The sequence below is a fragment of the Canis aureus genome, chromosome 13, assembly GCF_053574225.1.
Source record: "Canis aureus isolate CA01 chromosome 13, VMU_Caureus_v.1.0, whole genome shotgun sequence".
Classification (NCBI taxonomy): Eukaryota; Metazoa; Chordata; class Mammalia; order Carnivora; family Canidae; genus Canis; species Canis aureus.
In genome coordinates, this window is record NC_135623.1 from 46,562,404 (window position 1) to 46,584,719 (window position 22,316).

Below are 22,316 nucleotides of genomic sequence, written 5' to 3' on the forward strand. Positions count from 1 at the left end.
TAATCCTTGTAAGTGGAAACGTTGAAAAAGATGAATTGTAAGCTAAATTTTATTAACCAAGCCTGATATACTTTGGTTGCAAAAGTGATGATGCAGCTCTGTCCCTTGAGGCATGAACCAAGGTTTAACTCACTTCCTATTACATTTAGGCATACTTTAAGAGCAGTTGTTGGTGTCTGATGACTCTATTTCCAGATGGATTCATTAATCAAATATCTAATGAGTATTGGCCCTTATTGCATTACATAAACAAATATGTCAGAAGTGATATGTCAAATATGGATAAAATATGCAGGAATACTGTGTAGGAGTCACTATTTCATTCCAGAAACTCAAAGAAAGTTTCTAAAATAATGGGGGAACTATTAAGCACAGAGAAATTGAAATTTGCATTCCTAATCCCTACACTCTAAGGCAGTTTAGTGTTTTCCACTGTTCACTTTTGTCTTGCATTTCTGCTTATGTGGGCAGACAAGGTTAAGAAGAGTAAGTAGTATTGAATACGAGGGTATAGTACAGGAGCGGGCACCAGCTGGATTTGGCTGAGGGAAGGACTGGGAAGGACTGTGGTGTATTGCATATAAATGACTTCTCTCAGGGCACAAATCAGGGACATATCAAATACTTGAGCTGTCTGTCTTTGGGAGGCCAAAGACGGGGTTTGGCTGCAAACCGTCTTTCTAATTTATTCTTTGCCATTTATCAGTTCAGGTGCAGCCTCTTCTGAGTTCTTTCACATTTTTGTCTACACATACATCAAAGTTACTTCTTTTCATGTCTTCCCTACTGCTTGTAACTGCCTAGAGTTAGGGTTCTCTGAATAAGGACAAGCCATTCTGTGTCTTCCAAGAATGAAGCATTTAATGTAGAAGCTTACACCACTACTGAAAAGGCTAGTAGTGAGTGAAGGTAAGGAAGCCATCTTCATCTATTTCTGGAAGGACCATAGGGGTGGGTCCCAGGAGCTGGCATAGGAGCCACTAGGGATCTCAAGATGTCTGAGTATGGCACAGATGATTCTCAAAAAACTTACCGAAGCTGTCTTTAACTTACACAAATAAAGTACACAATAATGTATCCCTTGTCTCTAATGGTTTACCTGGGGTAGAAAAACAGCTTCTTCTTCTCCACTTTCCAGATTTCACCTAAGCATTGGTTATCTTTCCACAGGAAAGGATTCTGAAAAATATAGTCCTAGCTTTTTTTTTCAGCAATAAGGAGAAGGCCTTAGGAAGGGGCAGAGATGCCAAGCTTACAAAAAACATTATAAAGCAGCCATCAACCCTCCTCCTAACAAGATTGACTAGCCACCTATTCCTTCACTTAGGGCTATGCCAGCCCCCAATCGGTCATATCCAAATGGTTTTACATTTGTAAGTCATGAATCTCTTAATACTACCCCCACCAAGATGGTGGTGGGAATGCCCTTTCTGGTGTTTCACATGGGCATGGCTGAGCAAATTGTCCACAATCACAGTGTCTTTTCTACAGCTACAGTTTTGTTTTGATGCTACCACCAAATGGTTCTCTTTGTTCAAAGCTGAGCTAAGTTCACTGGGACAAAATCTCATGGAGACAGTAACTCAACAGCCCACATAAAGAGACATCTGTGTATTTGTAATGCAGAGAGGAAAAGAAAAGACAAGTTGAAAACTCCTTCCCCCACAACTGCCCATAAGAGGAATAAAAGAGGAAGGTCCTCTCCACCACTTCCAACTCTTGTGGAGTGAGAGTATTGATCATCATACACACGTGTATTGAGTGTCTATCATATTCCAGGCACTGTGCCAGGCAGTGGAGAATCAAAAATAAAAAAGGATTCTGGTTATCTATTGTTGCATAATAACTCTAGAACTGGTGTCTTAAGATACCATTCATTTATTTATTCTCAGATCTGCAGGGCTGGCAGGGATAGCTTTTCTCTGCTCCAGGGCATCAGCTAGAGGAGCTTTGGTGGACCCCTTTTTAAGATGGTTGACTCACAGAGCTGGAAGATTAGTGCTGGCTGTCAGCAGAGAGCTCAAGCTGACCTGTGGGCTGTGGACCTTGGTTCCTTTCCATCTGATCTCTCCATAGGAATTTCTGAGGCTCCTTGACTTTAAGCTTCCCTGTGACATGGTGGCTGGGTTCCAAGAGTATAAGGCAGAGTGCATTTTTATGACTTAGACACAGAAGCATTTCTTCCTCTACAGTGCATTGGCAGAGGGAGGATCAAAGGGAAGGGACAGATTCTACATCTTGATGGAGAGTGGCAAGGTTCTAGAAGATGTGTGGGATGAATAAGCTATTCAGGACCATCTTTGGAAAATAGAACCTGCCTCATACCCATGATGAGTACCCACCATTTGCTTCAAAGTGGATGGAACTGGAGGGTATTCTGCTGAGTAAAGTAAGTCAATCAGAGAAAGACAAACATTATATGGTCTCATCTATTTGGGGAATATAAAAAATAGTGAAAGGGAATAAAGGGGAAAGGAGAGAAAATGAGTGAGAAATATCAGAGAGAGACACAACATGAGAGACTCCTAACTCTGGGAAACAAACCAGGGGTAGTGGAAAAGGAGGTGGACGGGGGGTTGTGGTGACTGGGTGATGGGCACTGAGGGGGGCACTTGATGGGATGAGCACTGGGTGTTATGCTAGATGTTTACAAATCAAGCTCCAATAAAAAATGTACAAAAAAAACTTGTTTAGTTTAATTTAGGCTGTCTGCCTAAAAAGTTTCTGTGAAAGCATAAGGGGACTTCAGACTCTGTCCAGAGGTTTTAGGAAGGTTTGAGGAAGTGACTTAGGTCTTGAAGGATGAATAAATGAGTAGGTATTTACTGAGAAGGAAAATAAAGGGCATGGTATTCCAGAAAGGGAACAGTATGAGCAAAGGCATACCTTATACTATTGAGGACTCAGGGCTCCTCTGTGTACCTCTGCTTCCCCCATTTAATTAGTTCACGGAAATCCCATGAGGACGGCAAGGGGTTCCCCACGAAACAAATCATAGTGCCTGGATCATCATTTCATTTTGACTTTCACATTGTTTATGTTCATTAAGGAATTTCCCATGAATATAATCCTGTCAGATATAATTGTTTTCCCAGGCCTTAATGACTGGATGGATAATAGCCAGGTATGCATTTTTAGTTATTTTTTTAAGTGATCTACCCTAGTATCAATTAGCTTCTCTGCAACCAAATCCATCCCCTTGTGCTTCTATTTAAGAAGTCATCTAATTGCTGGATTTCTTTCAAACCAAGAGTTTTAGTGCACCAACAGTACCAGTCATTACCTGCAAACTTAACCAAGATGGTGATAGTCTTCCAAGAAGATGATATTTGTTGCTCACTAGAGTTGTTTTTCACCTCTGTTTGCCATTCTGACTTTTTCTAAATGTTGAAATTATAAAGAGCTTTATGGAAGGCTGGGAACAGAGCAAGCAGAAGAATGAAACTGTACTGCTTTCTATTTCCCTTGACCTTAGCAGTCCAGAAGGCAGGAAAGAAAATTACACACGCCAAGACCTCATGTCCATTAGTGCTTCAGAAATGCATTATGTCTCCTCTTGGGGCCTCTCTTCCTCCACAGTCTATAGGTTTCTTGGTTTAGTCAGGATATTATTTTGGAGCACACAGCAGTAAATCACTCTGGCATTCATCTGAGGCTTCCTTGATTCAACTTTTCAGACCAATAAGTGCCTGTGGGTCTTCTAAAATCTAGTTCTTTATTCGGCAACTCATGGGTAACACTGTATACATTATGTTTCAGGAATCCACTGTTACTTCTGATTGCTGGAAGGGATCTTCTGCCCTGCAATTATTCTCTGTACATACACTATTGGAATGAAAAAAAAAACCTACTAGTCTTAATTCATTATGTCATACAGCACTCTATTTTGTTGGCAAAACAAAGAAAAGCAGTCACCAAGTCAGTACTGAACTTCAGTTTGTTATTTTCCTTTTTTTTCTGTTTATACTTAGTGAACTTGTTCTTCTGTATCCCTTTAAAATGAAGTATTGTGGGGCGCCTTGGGTAGCTAGACGTATTGCTCTTGATTTCAGCTCAGGTCATTATCTCAGGGTAATGAGATTGAGCCCACTTGGGGTTACATGCTCAGCAGAGTATCTGCTTGAGATTATTTTAGTCCCTCTCCCTCTGCCCTGCCTCAAATAAATAAATAAATCTTAAAAAATATTAAATGAAGTCTCTTTAGGGAGAGTTCTAAGTAAATCCTTAAATATTTGGAGCTGAAACTTGCTTTGAGTGATTTTAAATGTTGGAAACTGTCACATCGAATATGATAATGAGCCTGCTGATTAATTGTCCCAACCATGTTTTTAGCTATTGTTTCATCACTATCATCATCAACATCAGTGAACAAAACAAGCCCTATCCTCATGGTGCCCACATTCTAATGGGGAAGATGGTGAAAAATAAACATAATAAATAAGAAAATAGCATAGTATTGTTAGAAGGTGGCAAATGATATGGCAGAGGAGAGAGTAGAATAGAATATGAGAGTACTGAGGGTGAAAAGATTCTGATTTTATTTAGGGTATCGAGTAGGAGGCTCACTGAAGGTGACATCTGACCAAAGACTAAATAGATGAGGGAGTTGGCCAACTATTAGTCCACATTCTCTTCTTGCCCCTCTGCCATCTCACTTTTGTACCTTCCCCTACAAAACACCACACACAGGCTCTGCTGATAACCTTGCCTATGCTCTGATAGAGAACAGAAACAGTTGGGTAGGATCTTCTGTATATATCTCCATTCATATCTTCCCTTTGTTGCTATGCATGAAGTGTCTATTGCTATCCCAGGAGCCATTCTATTATCTGCTATATCCCCTCTCATTTCACCTTCTCAAGGACATTGCTCCTGTAACTGTCTCCTCTTTTTCCTGCATCATAATTTTTTGCTCTCTTCTCAGTCATTACAATCATGCTCCTGTAGCTCACATCTTAAAGAGAGAAATTCCTTGACCCCCATGTTCTCCTCCAACGACTGCCCCATTTTTGTCTGCCTCACAGGAAATCTTGAAAGTTTTATCTAGGATCACTGTCTCCACTTTCTCAACTACTATTTTCCTTTCAAACTACTCAGGCTGAGCTTTCTCCTTCATTCGACAGAAACTGCTTTCATAAGGGTCAGTCATGACCAAATTCAGAAATCATGCTATCTCTGTCATCTTACTGCCATTGTCAGCAGCATTGCTGCTCATGGTGGATCATTTGTGCCTTGAAAAATGTTCTTGCTGTGGACCTTCTTCATGGACGCTTTTTCAATCTTCCTTGCTTGCTTACCTCTTCTCTTTGACCTCCAAATGGTGGAGGATCCTCAGTCTTGTTCCTGGGTTCCTTTTCCTTCTAGATCCCTTTGTGATCTTGTGAAGTTCCATGCAGATCTTTATATAACTTCCACATGTCACTCAAGGCTTCGTCATCTCAGGACTTAAGGCAACAGGATTTATTTCTTGATCTCAGGATAATAGGGGAGAGGGAAGGAGACTGCTCTTATAGTTACAGGGGAACTTCACCCAGACACCTGCCTCTGTGGCAGGGGAAGGTGAATCCCACAGCAGTCTTCAAGGTTCTGCTCACAGCTCAATGGCCAGAGCTCATGATATGGTTCTAGCCTACTGTGGTGGTCCAGGAAGCTCAGAAGACCATTTGCCTTGAAGGATAAGAGAATCCAGTTTCAAGGACACATTAATTAAACCCATGCAGCATAGTTTCAAATGCATTATCTAATATAATTACATTTATTATATTATCTGATAATATTTAATCTAATATATTTAACATTTATATATTATGTCAGATAATACCCAATAACCTATATCAGTAGATCTATATCTATGTCTGTCAATAGATAGATAGATATCTTAGTCCTATAAAGTAGGCAAAGAAGTTACATCAGTTCCTCACTGGTATAATGCTGATTTAAGTTGGGTATAATCCATCAGGTACATTTCTCTGTTATTGAAACTCATATGGACTTCAACTTTGACAACTTTTTCATAACCTTTAGGCAAAAAACACTTCGTAAGCTATACAGCTATGTGCCCCATTACTGTATCCTCCAATTTTGATCAGCAATGCCACCAAAAGATAAATAGAATAGGCCTAGGAAGGATGTCATAACCTTTCCAAGCTCATTAGAAGGTTTTCCAAAGTTAAATTGCTTATTCACTGGCAGCAGCCACCCTTTTCATCTGTCCTTTCTGGGTCATGCTTATTTTATGACTTGTTAATCACTGTAATTTAGTAAGGGCATAATGACACACGGGTTATTGGCTGGGTCATAACTGTAAATAGTTATCAGTGGGTTGATTATTTATGATAATATAAAGCACAACAGTGATGATATAGATGTCCTCATGTTCAACTTATCTAATATGCCATCTTGAAGGAATAGGGAGATGTTATGATGATCTGTAACAAGTGAAAGGACTTCTCAGGTTGTGTAGATCAGAAATGACATCGCTTACTTCCAAGGAGAGATTTAGTGCTACACAGAGCGAGCATCCACAAAAGGAGCATTTTCACTCCTGTTCTCCCATAGGAGGTTAAACCAACTTCTGTTCATATCTATCACACTATTTATAGTTAGTATAATAATGGCTCTCCTGAAATGTGAGTTCCCTGAGATGCAGGAACATGTCTTAGCTGTCTCTATATCCCTAGGGGCCAATATAGTGCTTGATGTAGTTAAGATTATCTTTAATAATGTTGTTTGTTTGAATGATTTTATGATTTATTATGTTGTAAGGAAGAAAATATACTTGCTTTACACACTAGGTATACTGTGATCCTAAGTAGGAGGAAGGCTATTCAATGCCAGTGTGTATTAACACTACTCATCAGATACAATCCCTCTACCTATGGTCTTATAGACAAATGGATCCATATGACCATTTCTGTCCAATAGGATGAGCACTGAAGTGGCATGTGTCATTATGAGACCCTCTGAGATTTTCTTCCCTCTGACACAGTGACCCATCATCATGAATAACTGAATTACTAAAGTAAGCTGGCCTGCAATGGACAGGTAGCAAAAACAAGATATAAACCTTTATCATTGTACCAGTCAATAAAAATTAGGTAATTTAAAATTTTCTAGTCATCATATGTGAAAAGTAAAAAAAAAAAAAATCAAATTAATTTTAATAGTTTTATTTAATCCAGTAAATGTAATTTATTTAAACATGTAATCGATAAAGAAGTTAGGTATTTTACATTCTTTATTTCAGATATTCTAAGTCTTAGCCCATCTTGACCAATACACCAAACATTGATTTTTCTTTAGATATTCTGATGAAGTAAGTTTCCTAACCTTGGTGTGTAGGGATCACCAGGGTCGATGCAGAGTACCAAGAGCAGGTTGCATTGGTGTTCACATAATAGCAACAGAGGGAACTTTTGATGAACTGTGTGAAGATTTGTGCTTAGGTCCTTAGCACTGGATCTCTCCTGATTGTGACCTAGAGGAGTACTTACTTGAGCTCCTCATAAATTTAAGCCATTTTGAAACCTTTGTGGTAGCAAGAAGAAGATTTTTTTCTATCTAATCAGATTTTAACAAAGTAATCAACAACCTGAAAAAGCTAGTCATAGTCTAGATCCCAAGATGTTCATAAATTAATTTAGGGAACATTGGTTCTCAATGACTGTGTACTTAGTAACATACTGGGTATTGGGAATACAGCTGTGGAGAAGCTAAACAGTCTCCTAGAGACAACAGTGTAATACATAATTACAAAATTAACTCCTTGAAATGTGACCTGTATTAGTTTTATATTACTGCATAGGAGATACCTTCAAACTTAGAGGTTTAAAATAACCTATGTTTATGATTTCATCGTTTCCGCAGGTGTCAGGAGCCCAGTTATAATTCAACAGGTTCTTTCAATTAGGATCCCACAAGGCTGCCATCAGGTGTCAGCTAGGCTGCATTCCTTTCTGGAGCTTAAGTTTCTCTCACACGGTTATTAGTAGAATTTAGTTTCTAGAGGTTGTAGGACCAACACCCCCATTTTATTGCTGCCTGCCAACCAGGGACTGCTCTCAGCTCCTAGAACCACTCATGATTCCTTGCCATCATAAACTCTCTTAGAACACACTTCCTCAAAAGCAGCAGCAGAATCTCTCTGATCTCGAGACTCTCTTTTAAGGACTCACCCAATTAGTTCAGGCCAATCCAGGATAATCTGTGTTTGCAATTAACTCAAAGTCAGCAGATCAGTATCCCAATCCCAGAAGTGATGGGTATATTCACTTAAATTCACAGGTTCCACCCACACTCAAGGAGAGGGGGTTATATAGGACATGTACACCAGGAGGGTGGGAATCTTAGGGATAATATTAAAATTCTGCCTGCCGTGTAACTTGAGACCTGAAAGAGAATGGAATCTGTTAGGCATAGAAAATAGCTTATGAGAAAACCCTGAGATTGTCAGGGGCTTGGTGATTCAGAAAGAAGAAGAAAGAAGGCCCATGTGATTGAAACCTTGGGAAAGAAGGAATAGCATGAAATAACCACTTTAGTGATTTTCCAGAGAGCCACGGGAAACCATGGATCATAGTGCATTTTTAAAGACGTCTCTGTTGCCAATGAGAATACACAAGGCAAGAATGGAATTGGAACAAGCCCAGCTAAGAGGCTGTTGTCGTCTTTGAGAAGATAGATTGTGGTGTCTTAAAGGAGCATGGTGGCAGTGGAGATGGAGAGAAGAGGGCCGATTCAAAAGCATTTTAAGAGGTAGAATCAATAAGACATGGTGAGTAAATTGTAAGTAGGGTAAGGAAAAAGGAAAAGTCAAAGATAAGCCTGGACTTGAGCAACTTGATTTTGCCATTTCCTGAATCCAAGGGCACCCAGGAGAAGGAGCAGTTTTGCCGGAGAAGTGGATCCATTTTAGACACATTGAGTCCAATGTGCCAATGAGACAGCCAAAGGCAAGTATCACAGTGGTCTTTGGCTATGCTTATCTAGAACTCAGAAGAGAGATCTGGGCCAGAGATAAGAATCTGTGAGACTTTGGACTATGGGTGACATTGAAATCCATTGGGAAGGGATGAGATCATCCAGGGAAAACAAGTAGAGGAGACTAGAGCGTGAATGGGCAACCCCACTTAAAGGTCTACTGAGGAGAAGTGAGTGGTCATTTCACACACTCTCCTGCAGCCAATGCTAACATCATTCTCAGGGAAGAAAAAGGGTGGCTGCTTAGGAATATATACAGTACCTCAGGGGTTTCTATCCATCAGGGCATAGTGAGAATGTGTGTATGTGCATGAGTTGTAGACAGAGAATTACATCGGAATCAGCTGAAGAGCTTCTTTGAACTATGCTCATAAATTCTCATGTGTCCCTAAGGGAATCAAGTAGAAAAAAGAAAAAAAATCTCCTTTGAGATGTTCACTCTCATTTTTCAGAGAAAATAGAAGCTCAGAAAAGTACACGTTGCTAGATGGCATGACACACAACTGGCTAGATGGCAGCCCTGCTGAGAGGAACAGAAATTGCTTAGTGATTACTTCCAGCCCTTTGCCCCTCCAGAGATGTACAATTCTCCATCAGTTTCAGAGAGTAGATTCCTGGTCCACCAAGGAATTCTCGCATCAGCTCGGGGTTCACAGAATGTCCACCAAGCATTCTAACTCTGGAAGGAAGAGGAAATCCTTATTCAGCCATTTATAGTACAGCCAGTTTCAGAACAACCTTACAGGGTATATAAGGTTATCCCCATTTTACAGATGAAGAAATGGAGGCCCATGAACTAAGTAACATGCCCAGAAACACCGGTAGCGAGTGGTAGAACTGGGTTTCAGATTTGTTTTTAATCCTGGCCTTACATTTATTTTAGGAAGTGTAGAGGGAACTGTATGCACTATACCCTGGATTCAAATGTGTAACTAAACATTTTTTCCGAAAAACAAAATGACAATAGAATTTAATCCATGAGAAAGAAATGATCATATTAGCCCCAGCTCTCCTCTTGTGGAGTAGCTGTTCTCGATCTGCAGCTGCCTTGAGAACCTAGGCTCCATGCCTTACTTGCTCTGTGATCTTACCAAAGGTGCTCTCTCTCTTTGTGTTTTGGTTTGTCAGCAGTAATGCCTGCTTCATAGGGTTGGGTGATTGCGTTACCTAAAAGCCCTAAAATACTTTCTAGCATGTGGTAGCACTATGTAACTGCTCCTGCCTCTGCCACTATTTTTTTTTCAATTGAACCATGGCTGACCTACAATGTTATATTAATTCCAGGTGTGCAGCATAGTGATTTGACAATTCTATACATTATTCTATGCTCACCATAAGTGATGTTACATCTGTCACCATATAACGTTATTAGTTTTATTGACTATATTTCCTATGTTATACTTTTCATCTTTGTGATTTATTTTATAACTGGAAGTTTGTGCTTCATTATCTCCTTTACCCTCCCAGCAACTACCCATTTTGTTCTCTGTATTTATGATTCTGTTTGGTTTTGTTTTTTAGATTCCATGTATAAGTGGAATCTAAAGTATTTGTCTTTCTGTGTCTTAATTATTTCACCTAGCATAATATAGGGTAACACACGTACATCAGCCCACATCTTTATTCATTCATCCATCTATAGACAATTGGGTTGCTTCCATAACTTGGCTATTGTAAATAATGCTGCAATAAACATAGGGCTGCATATATTTTTTGAATTAGTGTTTTCATTTTCTCTGGGTAAATACCCAGTAATGGAATTATTGGATTGTATAGTATTTCTATTTTAAATTGTTTGAGGAACCACCATACTGTTTTCCACAGTGGTTTCACAAATTTATACACTTGAATCCTCTCTTTTTGTCTTGATGAATCTGGCTAAAGATTTATCAATTTTGCTTATCTTTTCAAGGAACTTGTTCTTGGTTTCATTGATCTTTTCTATTGTTTTTCCCCTCCATTTCATTTATTTATACTCTGATCTTCAAAAGATTTTATCTATTATTTGAGAGACAGAGAGAGAGGGATGCCTGGGTGGCTCAGTGGTTGAGCACCTGCCTTTGGCCCAGGGTGTGATCCTAAAGTCCCAGGATTGAGTCCCACACTGGGTTCCCTGCATGGAGCCTGCTTCTCCCTCTGCCTATGTCTCTGCCTCTCTCTGTATCTCTCATGAATAAATAAATAAAATCTTTTTTAAAAAGAGAGAGAGAGAGAGAGAGAGAGAGAGAGAGAATGAGCAGGGGGAGGGGCACTGGGAGAGGGAGAGAATCTCCAGCAGACTCCTCGCTGAGTGTAGAGCCTGAGGCATCGCTGGATCCCATGGCACTGAGGTCATGACCTGAGCCAAAACCAAGAGCCAGATGTTCAACCGACCCAGCCACCAAGGCACCCCTCTACTCTGATCTTTATTATTACTTTCTTTCTACTTGATTCCTTCTTTTCTAGTTTTTTTATATGTACAGTTAGATTGTTTGAGATTTTTCTTGTTTCTTGAGGTAAATCTGTATCACTATAATGTACCTTTCAGAATTGCTTTTGCTATGTCTCAAAGATTTGGGGCAGTTGTGTTTCCATTTTATTTTGTCTGCATGTGTTTTTTTATTTCCTCTTTGATTTCTTCATTTACCCATTGGTGGTTTATTGGAATATTGTTAAGCCTCCATGTGTTTGAGGGTTTTTTTTTCCATTTTTCATTCTTATACTTGATTTCTAGTCATGGCATTTTGCTCAGAAAAGATGCTTGATATGATTTAAATATTCTTAATTTATTGAAACTTGTTTTGTCGTATAACATCTCTCTTGGAGAATATTCAGTGTGCACTTGAAAAAAATATCCTGCTGTTTTTGGACAGAATGTTCTGTATATATCTTAGTCCATCTGTTCTAATGTGTCATTCAAAGCCACTGTTTTCTTGTTGATTTTTCTGTCTGAATGATCTATTCAGTGATGTAAGGGGGTTGCTAAAGTCTCCTACTATTACTGTATTATTGTCAGTTTTTACTTTTATGTCTGCTAATATTTGCTTTATATATTTAGGAGCTCCTATCTTGGGTGCATAGAGATTTACAGTTGTTATATCCTCTTGTTGGACTGATCCCTTCATCATTGTGTAACGCTCTTCTCTGTTTCTTGTTACACTCTTTCTTTAAAGTCTATTTTTTTCTATAAGTATTGCTACCCTGCCTTTTTTTTTTCCACTTCTATTCTCATGGAATATCTTTTTTTTCAATCCTTCACTTTCAATTTGTATGTGTCTTCAAGTCTAAACCACTGCAGTCTTTTTCTCTAAGAGGCTTATCTGAGTTTGTAGCTGAAATTAATATCTTTTTTTTTTGACCCAGCATTTTAAGGGTTGCTTTGTTTTTCTACGAGTATAGTTATGAGAAAGTGACATCCAGCTATTTGCCTAAGAGGATACAGAACAGGTACAAGTGACTACCTTATTTGACCCTTTGTGCTCAATAAAATGAAATGTGAAGTATATTTATGCCTCAGGCCCCTTGCCTTTGACTCTTCTTGCTGCCTGGAATGTTTTTTCCCTGGATAATGAAACTTCATTCTTATGCATTTTCTTCAGGTTTCTGCTCAAATGTCATCTTATCAAAAAGCCTATTCACACCACTCTGTCTAAAATAACGTCTTCTTCCCACCATTACTTTCTATTTCCTTAACCCTCTTTGTTCTTCAAAGCATACCATCAGAAATATTATATACCTATTTATTGAGAGTCTCTCTCCCCAGTAGAATTCATGGAAGCAATGATTCAGTTGTTTTATTCATAGCTGTCTTCCTAAAAACTTGTAGACTCTGAAGAAATGTTTGTGGAGTACATAAATCGATAAGTGAGTGAGTGTTAAATTGCAGTTCCCAGGATGAGATTCATGGCCATCTGAAAAGAACACCATGATTTCCAGGTATACTTCTACTGAGTATGTTTGGAACAAACTGAGTGATTCCAGACCTTCCTTCTTCAGGTGAGGAAACCAAGGGCTGAGAGGAAGAAGCCAGTTTTTTTTTTTTTAATAATAAATTTATTTTTTATTGGTGTTCAATTTGCTAACATACAGAATAACACCCAGTGCTCATCCCATCAAGTGCCCCCCTCAGTGCCCACCAACCAGTCACTCCCACCCCCTGCTCTCCTCCCCTTCCACCACCCCTAGTTCGTTTCCCAGGGTTAGGAGTCTTCCATGTTCTGTCTCCCTTTCTGATATTTCCTACCCATTTCTTCTCCCTTCCCCTTTATTCCCTTTCACTATTATTTATATTCCCCAAATGAATGAGACCATATAATGTTTGTCCTTCTCCGATTGACTCATTTCACTCAGCATAATACCCTCCAGTTCCAGACACGTCGAAGCAAATGCTGGGTATTTGTCGTTTCTAATGGCTGAGTAATATTCCATTGTATACATAAACCACATCTTCTTTATCCATTCATCTTTCGATGGACACCTAGGCGCCTTCCACAGTTTGGCTATTGTGGACATTGCTGCTATAAACATCGGGGTGCAGGTGTCCTGGCGCTTCATTGCAGCTGTATCTTTGGGGTAAATCCCCAGCAGTGCAATTGCTGGGTCGTAGGGCAGATCTATTTTTAACTCTTTGAGGAGCCTCTTGGCTGCACCATTTCACAGAAGACAGTTTTTAAATCGAAGGTCCAGTCAGAGACAGGGCCAAGACTGGGTAGTTTTCAACATGCTTTCACAGGTTATTCCAGTTTGTGCCTCAAAATAGCCCTGAAATTTTGCAGCTCAGAGGTCACATTATCTCTGTGTGGTCAGAGGGGAACTTGGAGTCAGAGGAGTGAAGTGACTTACCCAAGTGTGTAATGGAGAGCTGCAGTAGAACCTGCCCAGGTGATCTTTCTACTGCACAGCAGCACCCAGTTGGTTGTTGGCCAATGGTTATCTTTCAAGACAAGCCAAGGATACTTCTAAGTACTTTTGGAAAGTATGTATGCCTAGGTCTTCTTTAGTCTTCTGTGACCTAAATTCCAGCTCTTTTAAGACCATTTTATTCAAGTTTAAAAAAAGGATTTGACATCATCTTTTGAGTTCAGTTGGCCTACAGATGATAAAGGGGCCTTTTTAACTTTGGCAATCTCTGGTAGGGCCCCAAGACTTCTTGGGGTGCTGTGGACGAACCTCGATTTGTGGAGACTGTTTCTAAACAGATTTCCATTTCATTCTCCCATTTCACCTGTTCCCTCTTCCTATTGGGTACAGATGTACCCCAGTCTTATTTTTTATATAAAATGAAACCGGAATCTAAAGAGCTTGCAAGTGAGAGAGGCAGGCTCCCTTGAACGAGACATTCACTCTGTAATGTCCATGGAGAGCAACAGTCTTCAGTTCTCACATGCAGCTGCCCTTCCTAGTCCCTCTAAGCAAATACCTCTTTATACTAATATTCCTAATGTTCCATTACTATATATTCACAGCCAAAATTGCACACCATGTTGGAAGAAAGCAATATTTTTTGTTCCTCAATGAAAGCTTTAACTTTGGAAAATATTTTCAAATGCCTTTGATGAATCACATACTTTCCTAAACATTTAAAGAACATTTTTAGTGCACCAGGAACTAACTACTTTACATGCATTAAACTTTGTAGTCCTCAGAAGAAATCTGAAGTAAATGCTGTCATTCACATTTCACAGATGAGAGAATGGAGGCTTACAGAGATGATTTTGCTCAAGGTCATCAGCTACTAAGGTAGCATATCTGGCCTTTGAACCTGGAATTCCAAAGCTTAGAAATGCCAAAGCTAGGACCTTTAACCATTATACCAAGTAGTTTCTTTATTTTTTTTTTCCAGTGTATAAAGAAAGGTTATATATCATTCACTTGTTTATTTCTTGTTTTATAATTCTACTCAAATATGTAGTTACTATATCTCCATGGCTGGAGTATTTGCTTCTCATGGACAGGAACTATCTCCTATTTTGCATAGGCCAAGGCACATCAGAGTTAGTTGCCTCATTATAACACAAATGACACTTTTCCAGCACAGAGCTAGTGATTAATACACATGTAATAAATGTTTGATATATAAGTGATTAACCAAATCCTTTTTTTTAACCAAATCTTTTTAAACTGCTTTACTTTCTCCTGCTACTTTTTAAGAATTGTCACCATTCCATTTTAATATAAACCAACCAGTGAAAAGGGACCTGAAATGAAAATAAATTGATTAAAAATTTTCCCAGAATAAGGTTTCTGTGGTAAATGTGATTTCTGATGTTTCCTTTATGTACAAACACATACACACACACACACACACACACTATCCATGTGTGACTGTGTACAAGATCATAATCTCATTCAGACCTATATCATCAATGTAAAATGAACTCAAATTGCAGTGAGCTTTTTCTTTGAAATCAGCACTTGTGTGTGTGATGAGGGCGTTGAGGAAGAGGAGAGGTCGATCTGCATGTCCATGTCAGATATTTTCAGAGGTCACCAGGAGTTTTTGATGAGAATTCCTGGGAGAAATGTGGAGAACGTACAACCAGAGAGAGGGAACTCCAGGTGCAGAGCACAGACTCAAGCCACTTATGACTCCTTGACAAAGTGCTCTGGGAGAGCTGACATCTCTTCCCAGTGTGGACAAAGGGAGCTGTGTGCAGGCTTCATTCTTTGCTGCTGGTTTGTGTGTGGCAGTGAGAGGCACTTGGAAGACACATGGCTTGGTACTTGTGTGCCCTCCTTGAAATCAGCTCCAACTCCTTATGGAAGTTCTTGGCTTCTTTCCAGGAAACAAGTGGAACGCTGTTGGAAACAGTTCCTCCTCAGCTCTGCATAAGCGTCAGAGCCAGGGTCAAGTGGCAGTGTCAGTAAGCACAAAGAGGCAGCTGCACAGCAGAGATAGGACAAATGGCACTACTGAATAAGGCCAGCATCAGGCAGCAGCCTGAGGTAGCTGTGGGAAGGGTTCCCTGGGCTGTCATCCTTCTAGAAACCCCCATTAGTCTCAGCTTCTGTTTGTCCCTCTTCTTGTTTTCTACCTACCTACCTTTTGGCTCCTTCTTAGTCTTTGATAATTGCTTTCTCCTCTCCCAGACCTTCTCCATGTTGATGTGCCCTAGTTCCTAGTCCTTGGTCCTTCCTTCTCATTAAGTTCTGTGCTTTTTTAAAAAAAAATTATTTATTTATTCATGAGAGACAGAGAGAGAGAGAGAGAGAGAGAGGCAGAGACACAGGCAGGGGGAGAAGCAGGCTCCATGCAGGGAGCCGGACGTGAGACTTGATCCCGGGTCTCCAGAATCAGGCCCTGGGCCAAAGACGGCGCTAAACCGCTGAGCCACCTGGGCTGCCCAGTTCTGTGCTTTTAAGTACGAATGGTGTGTCTGTAATTCTCAAATTCATAACGCCCATCTCCCCAACACTTGCCATGAGCCAGACTCACATACTCATTTGCCTACTTCACACCTGTATGTAAAAATCTCCCGGGGATCTCAAACATAGAACATCCCCCCAAAAAACAGATACCCTTTCCCTGATTCTTCTCTAATTCATTGTGTGGTATTACCATCCATCCACTTTTCTAGGTGAAGCAACATGCCCACTAATCTGGACACTGGATTTTTTTCTCTCTCTCTCTTCATTTCACCAATCCCAAATCCTTTCAAATCTATCTCCAAATTGATCTCAAGTCTGTCCCATTTTGTCCTCACTATATCTACTTCTGGTTTCAGCCATCGTCTTATCTCAGCTGACCTACTGGAATAACTTTCCTATTGAACTTCCAAGTCCTACGTTCCCTCTGGGACATTTTCCACAGGATATTCAGAGTACACATCATAAAACAAGCAATTCTGTTACCTCTCTGCCTTGAACCCATTTCTAACTTCTCAGTGACCTTACAAAATAAAATCTGAACTCTTTACCACATTGAACTTGGTCTGGCATGATCTGAACTTGGTCTGGCATGGTTTGTCCACAGATGTTTTCTCCAGACCATCTCAGGTAACTCTCCCTCACACTTTGCAATATCTAGTCATCTGAGCCTTTCAATTTATGGTGTGATCTCTAGTTCTTTGTACTTGCTGTTCCCTCTGTCTAGAATGCTCTTCACTTGACTTCTCCATGGCTAGCACTCTCTCATCTTTTGGACCTCATGTTAGATGCCATACCTTCAAAGGTCAACTAGGAAATCGAAAGCAGGTGCCCCCAGTTCTTGTCTCCCACAGCATTTTTTTCCTTTTTGTCACTACTCATAACTTTAAATCATGTGTTTATTTGTTGTTTTATGTTTGTCTACTACTCTAAATTGTGCATTCTGTCTACCTTATATATTCAGCACCTTGCAGAGTATCTGATATGTAGTAGTCAGTGAGTATCTGTCGAATCTTGCTGAATGAATGTCCTTAAAGGAACATATAAGAGACCCTGGGGACCATGGAGAGATGGGAGACAGGAATTGGGGCTTGGCTCTCAGGGTTCCTTCAGACTTAGACTTAGCCATGGTTAACCCTTACTAAATCCTGATATACCCAGACAAGGACCAGGACTTATATATTCTTGCACTCCTAGCATCTAGTGCATAGAAGGTATTGAATGGGATCGTGTTGAATGAAGGAAAGAAAGAAGGAATGTTTTCTGTGAACATCATCTATTTTTACTGCAGGTAGTTTTCATACTACTACTTAATTTCTCCAGCCATTCTTCTAGGGATGTTTTTCCAAACTCCTCTCAATGGCCATTTTTCTTCTCCGCATGGTTCTAACCTAAGGGGCAGGATATTAATGAAACAACTCTGTTTCAAAAAATCATTTTCATTTCTCTTTGCTTTGTCACTTGCACACTTGGATTTATGTGGAAAGGAATACTTAATAATGAGGAAAAACCTACTTAGAAACAATAGTATAATCATTCAGTGGTAGGGAAAAGAGTGATATATAAACCATATGATAAGAAGTAATCTGTTTCATATTTATTTTTCTGAGCTGAAGTTCAGTTCCTCCTTGAAAAACTGAATATAAGTAATAATTTCCCCTCACGCATGCATACACACACACACACACACACACACACGACCTATGAATAGACAGACATCCATCATCATCCAAGGGAATTCAGCTAACATTTTTCTCGAGATTATGAAAATAAAACTTTTAATTGTCTCAAATCAAATCTCTGTTCATTAATAGCTTATTTTGCTTTTTTTGTTGTTGTTTATTTTCTAAGACATGGGATTCTCTTCAGATTAGCTTGTATAAACCGATAAAAGAACAGTTCAGAAATTATGCATCTTCAATGCATGTACATAACCATGGATTTATTTAAACCTCAGAATTTATTAAGTAGAATTGACAAGGGAGTCAAGGGATGTGAGTGTTATCTCTGGGATAAATGTTCAGTTAGTCTGTGAGTGAATTACTTGACCCCTCTCTCTCCCCCTTTAAGAAATTGAAGGAAAGCCTCAATTGTGGTTTGTGTAGGAATAAAATGACGTAACAATATGAAAGTGCTTCCAAAATGATAAAGCTCTAGAAAATGATAATAAAGTGATAGCTTTATAGTTATTGTTGAAATAAGCAAAATGAAGTTATTTTTATCATGCTGAATGAATCAAAACAGCTATACTTTTATGAAGAAAGTGGTAGAGATCCCACATTAGAATTTTAGTTGACTATGTATTCAGGTAACGAACTTGGCTTTTCCACACCCAGACATGTGGCATTTAAAATGTGCCCTAAGTAGAAATTTTAATGTATTCTCTTTAATGTTTTTATATATTCATGGTTATCTACAAAAAGATTTTTCTTCTACTGTATTCACTTTCTGTAAACCTAGCAATTACAGTAATTTCATGAAGGGTATATCCTAAGATTGTATTCTGCTATAAATCATAGTTTGGTTGAGTCTGTGAATCAGTCACATTCCCATATTTCTTGTAGTATAGTTTTCTTCTTTGTCTCAGAGGAAGATGGGAGAAGAAACAGGTGAATGTAGACCTTAGAGAAGCTAAGTGAATTTAAAGAATTCCTATTATCACAATTAACATTTTCAGGTGGGAAAGCCACAAAACCCTCCCAAATTCTGAAGTATATCTTTTTTTTATTCAAAGATTTTATTTATTCATGAGAGGCACAGAGAAAGAGAAAGAGAGAGAGAGAGAGAGGCAGAGACACAGGCAGAGGGAGAAGTTGGCTCCATGCAGGGAGCCTGATATAGGACTTGATCCCGGGACTCCACGACCACACCCTGGGCCGAAGGCAGGAGCTAAACCTCTGAGCCATCCAGGGATCCCAGTATATCTTTAATATAAACAATAAGATCCATTTTTAAAGAAAATAATCTTTCTTCTGTTTTATAACTTGAAAACTGTGCTATATGTTGGAAAACAAATGGAAGTCTTTTCCAATGTACAAAAATGGTCAACTGATACGCTGAGACCATCTCAGTTTTGCATCTGCAGACATAAATGGGACAGGATGGAGATTTTTGTGTATGTATGTAGTTTCTCCATGTTCTATATGGACATTGTCACCTGTGAGCTCATTCAAACTCGCCCTGGCTGCATAGCTCTAAGCACTCAGTATGGAGAGGGTTGGATATAATGGGTTACTAAATAGAAAACCAGTTCATGCAAAGAGATCCAGCACTGGTCCATCACATCTTCAGGGTGTACTGACTTGTCTGTTCCCTGGGTGGGCACCTCATTTGCAGTAACCAGCTGTGTTGGTTCAAAGAGTCACTCATCTGCACTTACTTCTTATTTCACAAGACAAGCAGCTTTCATCTGGTCCAGGACTAACTGCTCACATTTCACTAACCATATTTTGAATTATATAAGTGTTGGTTGTGTGCTCCCTCTGTACCAGGCATTGTGCTAGGACCAGAGGATTTAACTGTGAATAACAAACTTTCCTTGTTCTTAGGGGGCTTACAGTCAGAGATCTGCTTGTCCCAAGCTAGAATATAAAACCTCATTTTGGCCTGGATTGCCAGAAAGTTTGATTTTTCAGACCACTCTCAAGGGGTACCCCCGCCATTGTGGATTTGGGCCTAGGCCCAAACTCCCCTTGGGAAATTCAGCACCATTAGAGTCTCTGGGAACTTTGTAGTTGAATACAATTTGATTTTCATAATATCTTGAAGAGTTCTTAATAAATTAAGTACAATATTGATAAGCCCAGCAAGAAGACTCTGAATGAAAATATGAGCAATGTATTGCAATTGCACATCATCTGCAATTGAAAAACAATTCCCTGTAGTGCAAACTTACCCCATAAGTTTGGGCCTCTTTTTTTGCCAACTGTGTAAAAGCATTGGATTGTTTATAAATACTGTTACAAGGAGAGGCTAGCCACAAAAGCCTAACATATCTGTTGACATTCCTATACTATAATAATTTAAATGGCATGCAGTCCAGAATGAGCCTGTGTGAAAAAGATATGGTTAAATAATAGACCACTTTTCTGATTTAAGCTGGCTTGGCTCGGTTTTCTCATTTTCCTTCTACCTCCTTCCACAACCCAGCCCTCCCCCTGGGAAATGACTTACAAAGAAAACCTAATTGGAGATGTCCTTTTGGCCAGAGACATAGACCAAAAGTTGTTGGGTGGTTATTAAAATGTAAAGTCCTAGTTTACTTCCCTGTTTATGTGCCGTATGGATAAAAAGCCCAACAGGAGCAAAAGTTTTGGGCCAAAGACCACAGTCCTTTGAAAAAGCCTTCCTTGACACCAACCCAGATTCAAGACTCAATCACTCAAGTACCTCTGTCTCTACCACCACCACCAATTTTTGCTTTTGCCTGGATGATTGAGAGCATCTCTTCCTCTCTCTGCTTTTACTGAAGCTCTCTCTTATAATTTTTCCCCACGCAGCAGCCACAGTGATCTCTGAAAACCTGAATCAAAATGACTTCTCAGTGTTCCTAAAATAATGTCCAGTTGTCCTGTTGCAGGCTGGTAAAGCACGGCACACCCTGGCTCCTCTCACCTTTTCAGCCTCTTCGTATGCTAATTTTCATGATGAATACACTCCAACCATTCTACTCTCCTTACTGTTCTTTGAACGTCAGATGTGCCAATCTATTTCTCAGCTTAGGGCCTGTGTACCTGGAACACTCATCCGATGCTCTTATCCAACTCTGGCTCCTTTGTGTCTCAAATTTGTATGTTCCCACTGCAAAGGGGCATTTTCTGGACCCTTTGCCCTAAGTCATGTGCACCCCTCCCCATAACTTCTAAGATTCATTATCTTCAGAATATTCATTACTGAATTTATCCCTTTCTTTTAAACTTGGTTTTGTCTATTTCTTTCCTTCTTTCTTTTTTTTTTCTTTCTTTTTTTTTTTTTTTTTTTGTATGTTCACAGGATGTAACTACCACTCATATCTCTTTTGTTCACACACAGGTCTCCAGCACTTAACACACAGTAATATATTCACACAAGGACCCAATTTTTTGCTGAAGAGTGCCCCAAATCTTAAACTCCATATGGGTTCTAAGTTCCAATTCAATTTAAATCATAGGAGACTTGGATATACTTTTCAATTTAGTTTATTTTTTCTGTTTCAGTCCTCTCTAATAAATAGTGACATTATCTTTGTGAAGTTGCATGCCCCATGGGAAGTGCTTGGAAGATATGCAGAACAAATGAATGTAAGAATGCCTTTCAGGTAGGTGTAAATGTATTTTCCCTACTCTCTTCTGCTTCCCTGTAAGACTAATGTGCTCCTCTCTTGAAACAAATAAAACTGAAATGCAGACTGGAATACTATTAGAAAAAAAATCTTAAGATGTTTAGGAAATGCATAAGTCTTCATGACTTCTAATGACTTCATGGCTTTTTGTGAAAATTCCTGGCTAATTCAGTTCTTAGCAGGTAGATATGTCAAGTGCCTATGAGAAAGGAGCATTTGTCCAAGTAGCATTTTCATTCCCAGAATACCATTTTCAGAAGCTCTATGTCCTGCTTCTTGAATGGCTAGACCCCAGGCAGGTCCTAACTGACATTAAAATCTGCTTCCATTAAAGCAAATTCAAAAAAATTTCATGAAAATGTGGTCTATTTTTAAAAATAAACTATTTTAAAATTTTAAAAAGTTGGATCTTAAATACTGTGCAAGCACAAACATTGATATTTATTCCAAGGGTAATAGAAAATATTTTAGGTGAATTGCTGGAATTGCTTGGTTGTTTAAAGGATTAATTTACCTTCATCTCATAGGGAATATTCTTATTTTCCATATAGATTAAGGAAAAGTGATCTATATTTGCTAGATTGAAATAAAGTATTAAACTTGAAATTATAAATGCCAAGATATGTGGGAAGTAAATAATGGGATCTTCTAAAGGAGATGGAGGAATTTAGTA

General features: G+C 39.2%; 1 protein-coding gene across 12 annotated transcripts in view; it reads left to right on the forward strand.

Annotated features, from left to right (window-relative positions):
• Positions 1-22,316, forward strand: part of ANO4 (anoctamin 4) — a 405,675-nt gene that overhangs the window by 222,719 nt on the left and 160,640 nt on the right. For 11 of the 12 annotated variants that reach the window (XR_013350859.1, XM_077846039.1, XM_077846035.1 and 8 more), the window contains one exon: positions 21,519-21,619. Coding sequence is in view for 9 of the 12 variants with exons in the window: in XM_077846039.1 (XP_077702165.1) it covers positions 21,519-21,619 (101 nt within the window). In the remaining 3 variants the exon portion in view is untranslated. Of the gene's footprint in view, positions 1-21,518; positions 21,620-22,316 lie in introns of those variants that run through there. The other variant, XM_077846042.1, reaches the window with a different exon arrangement.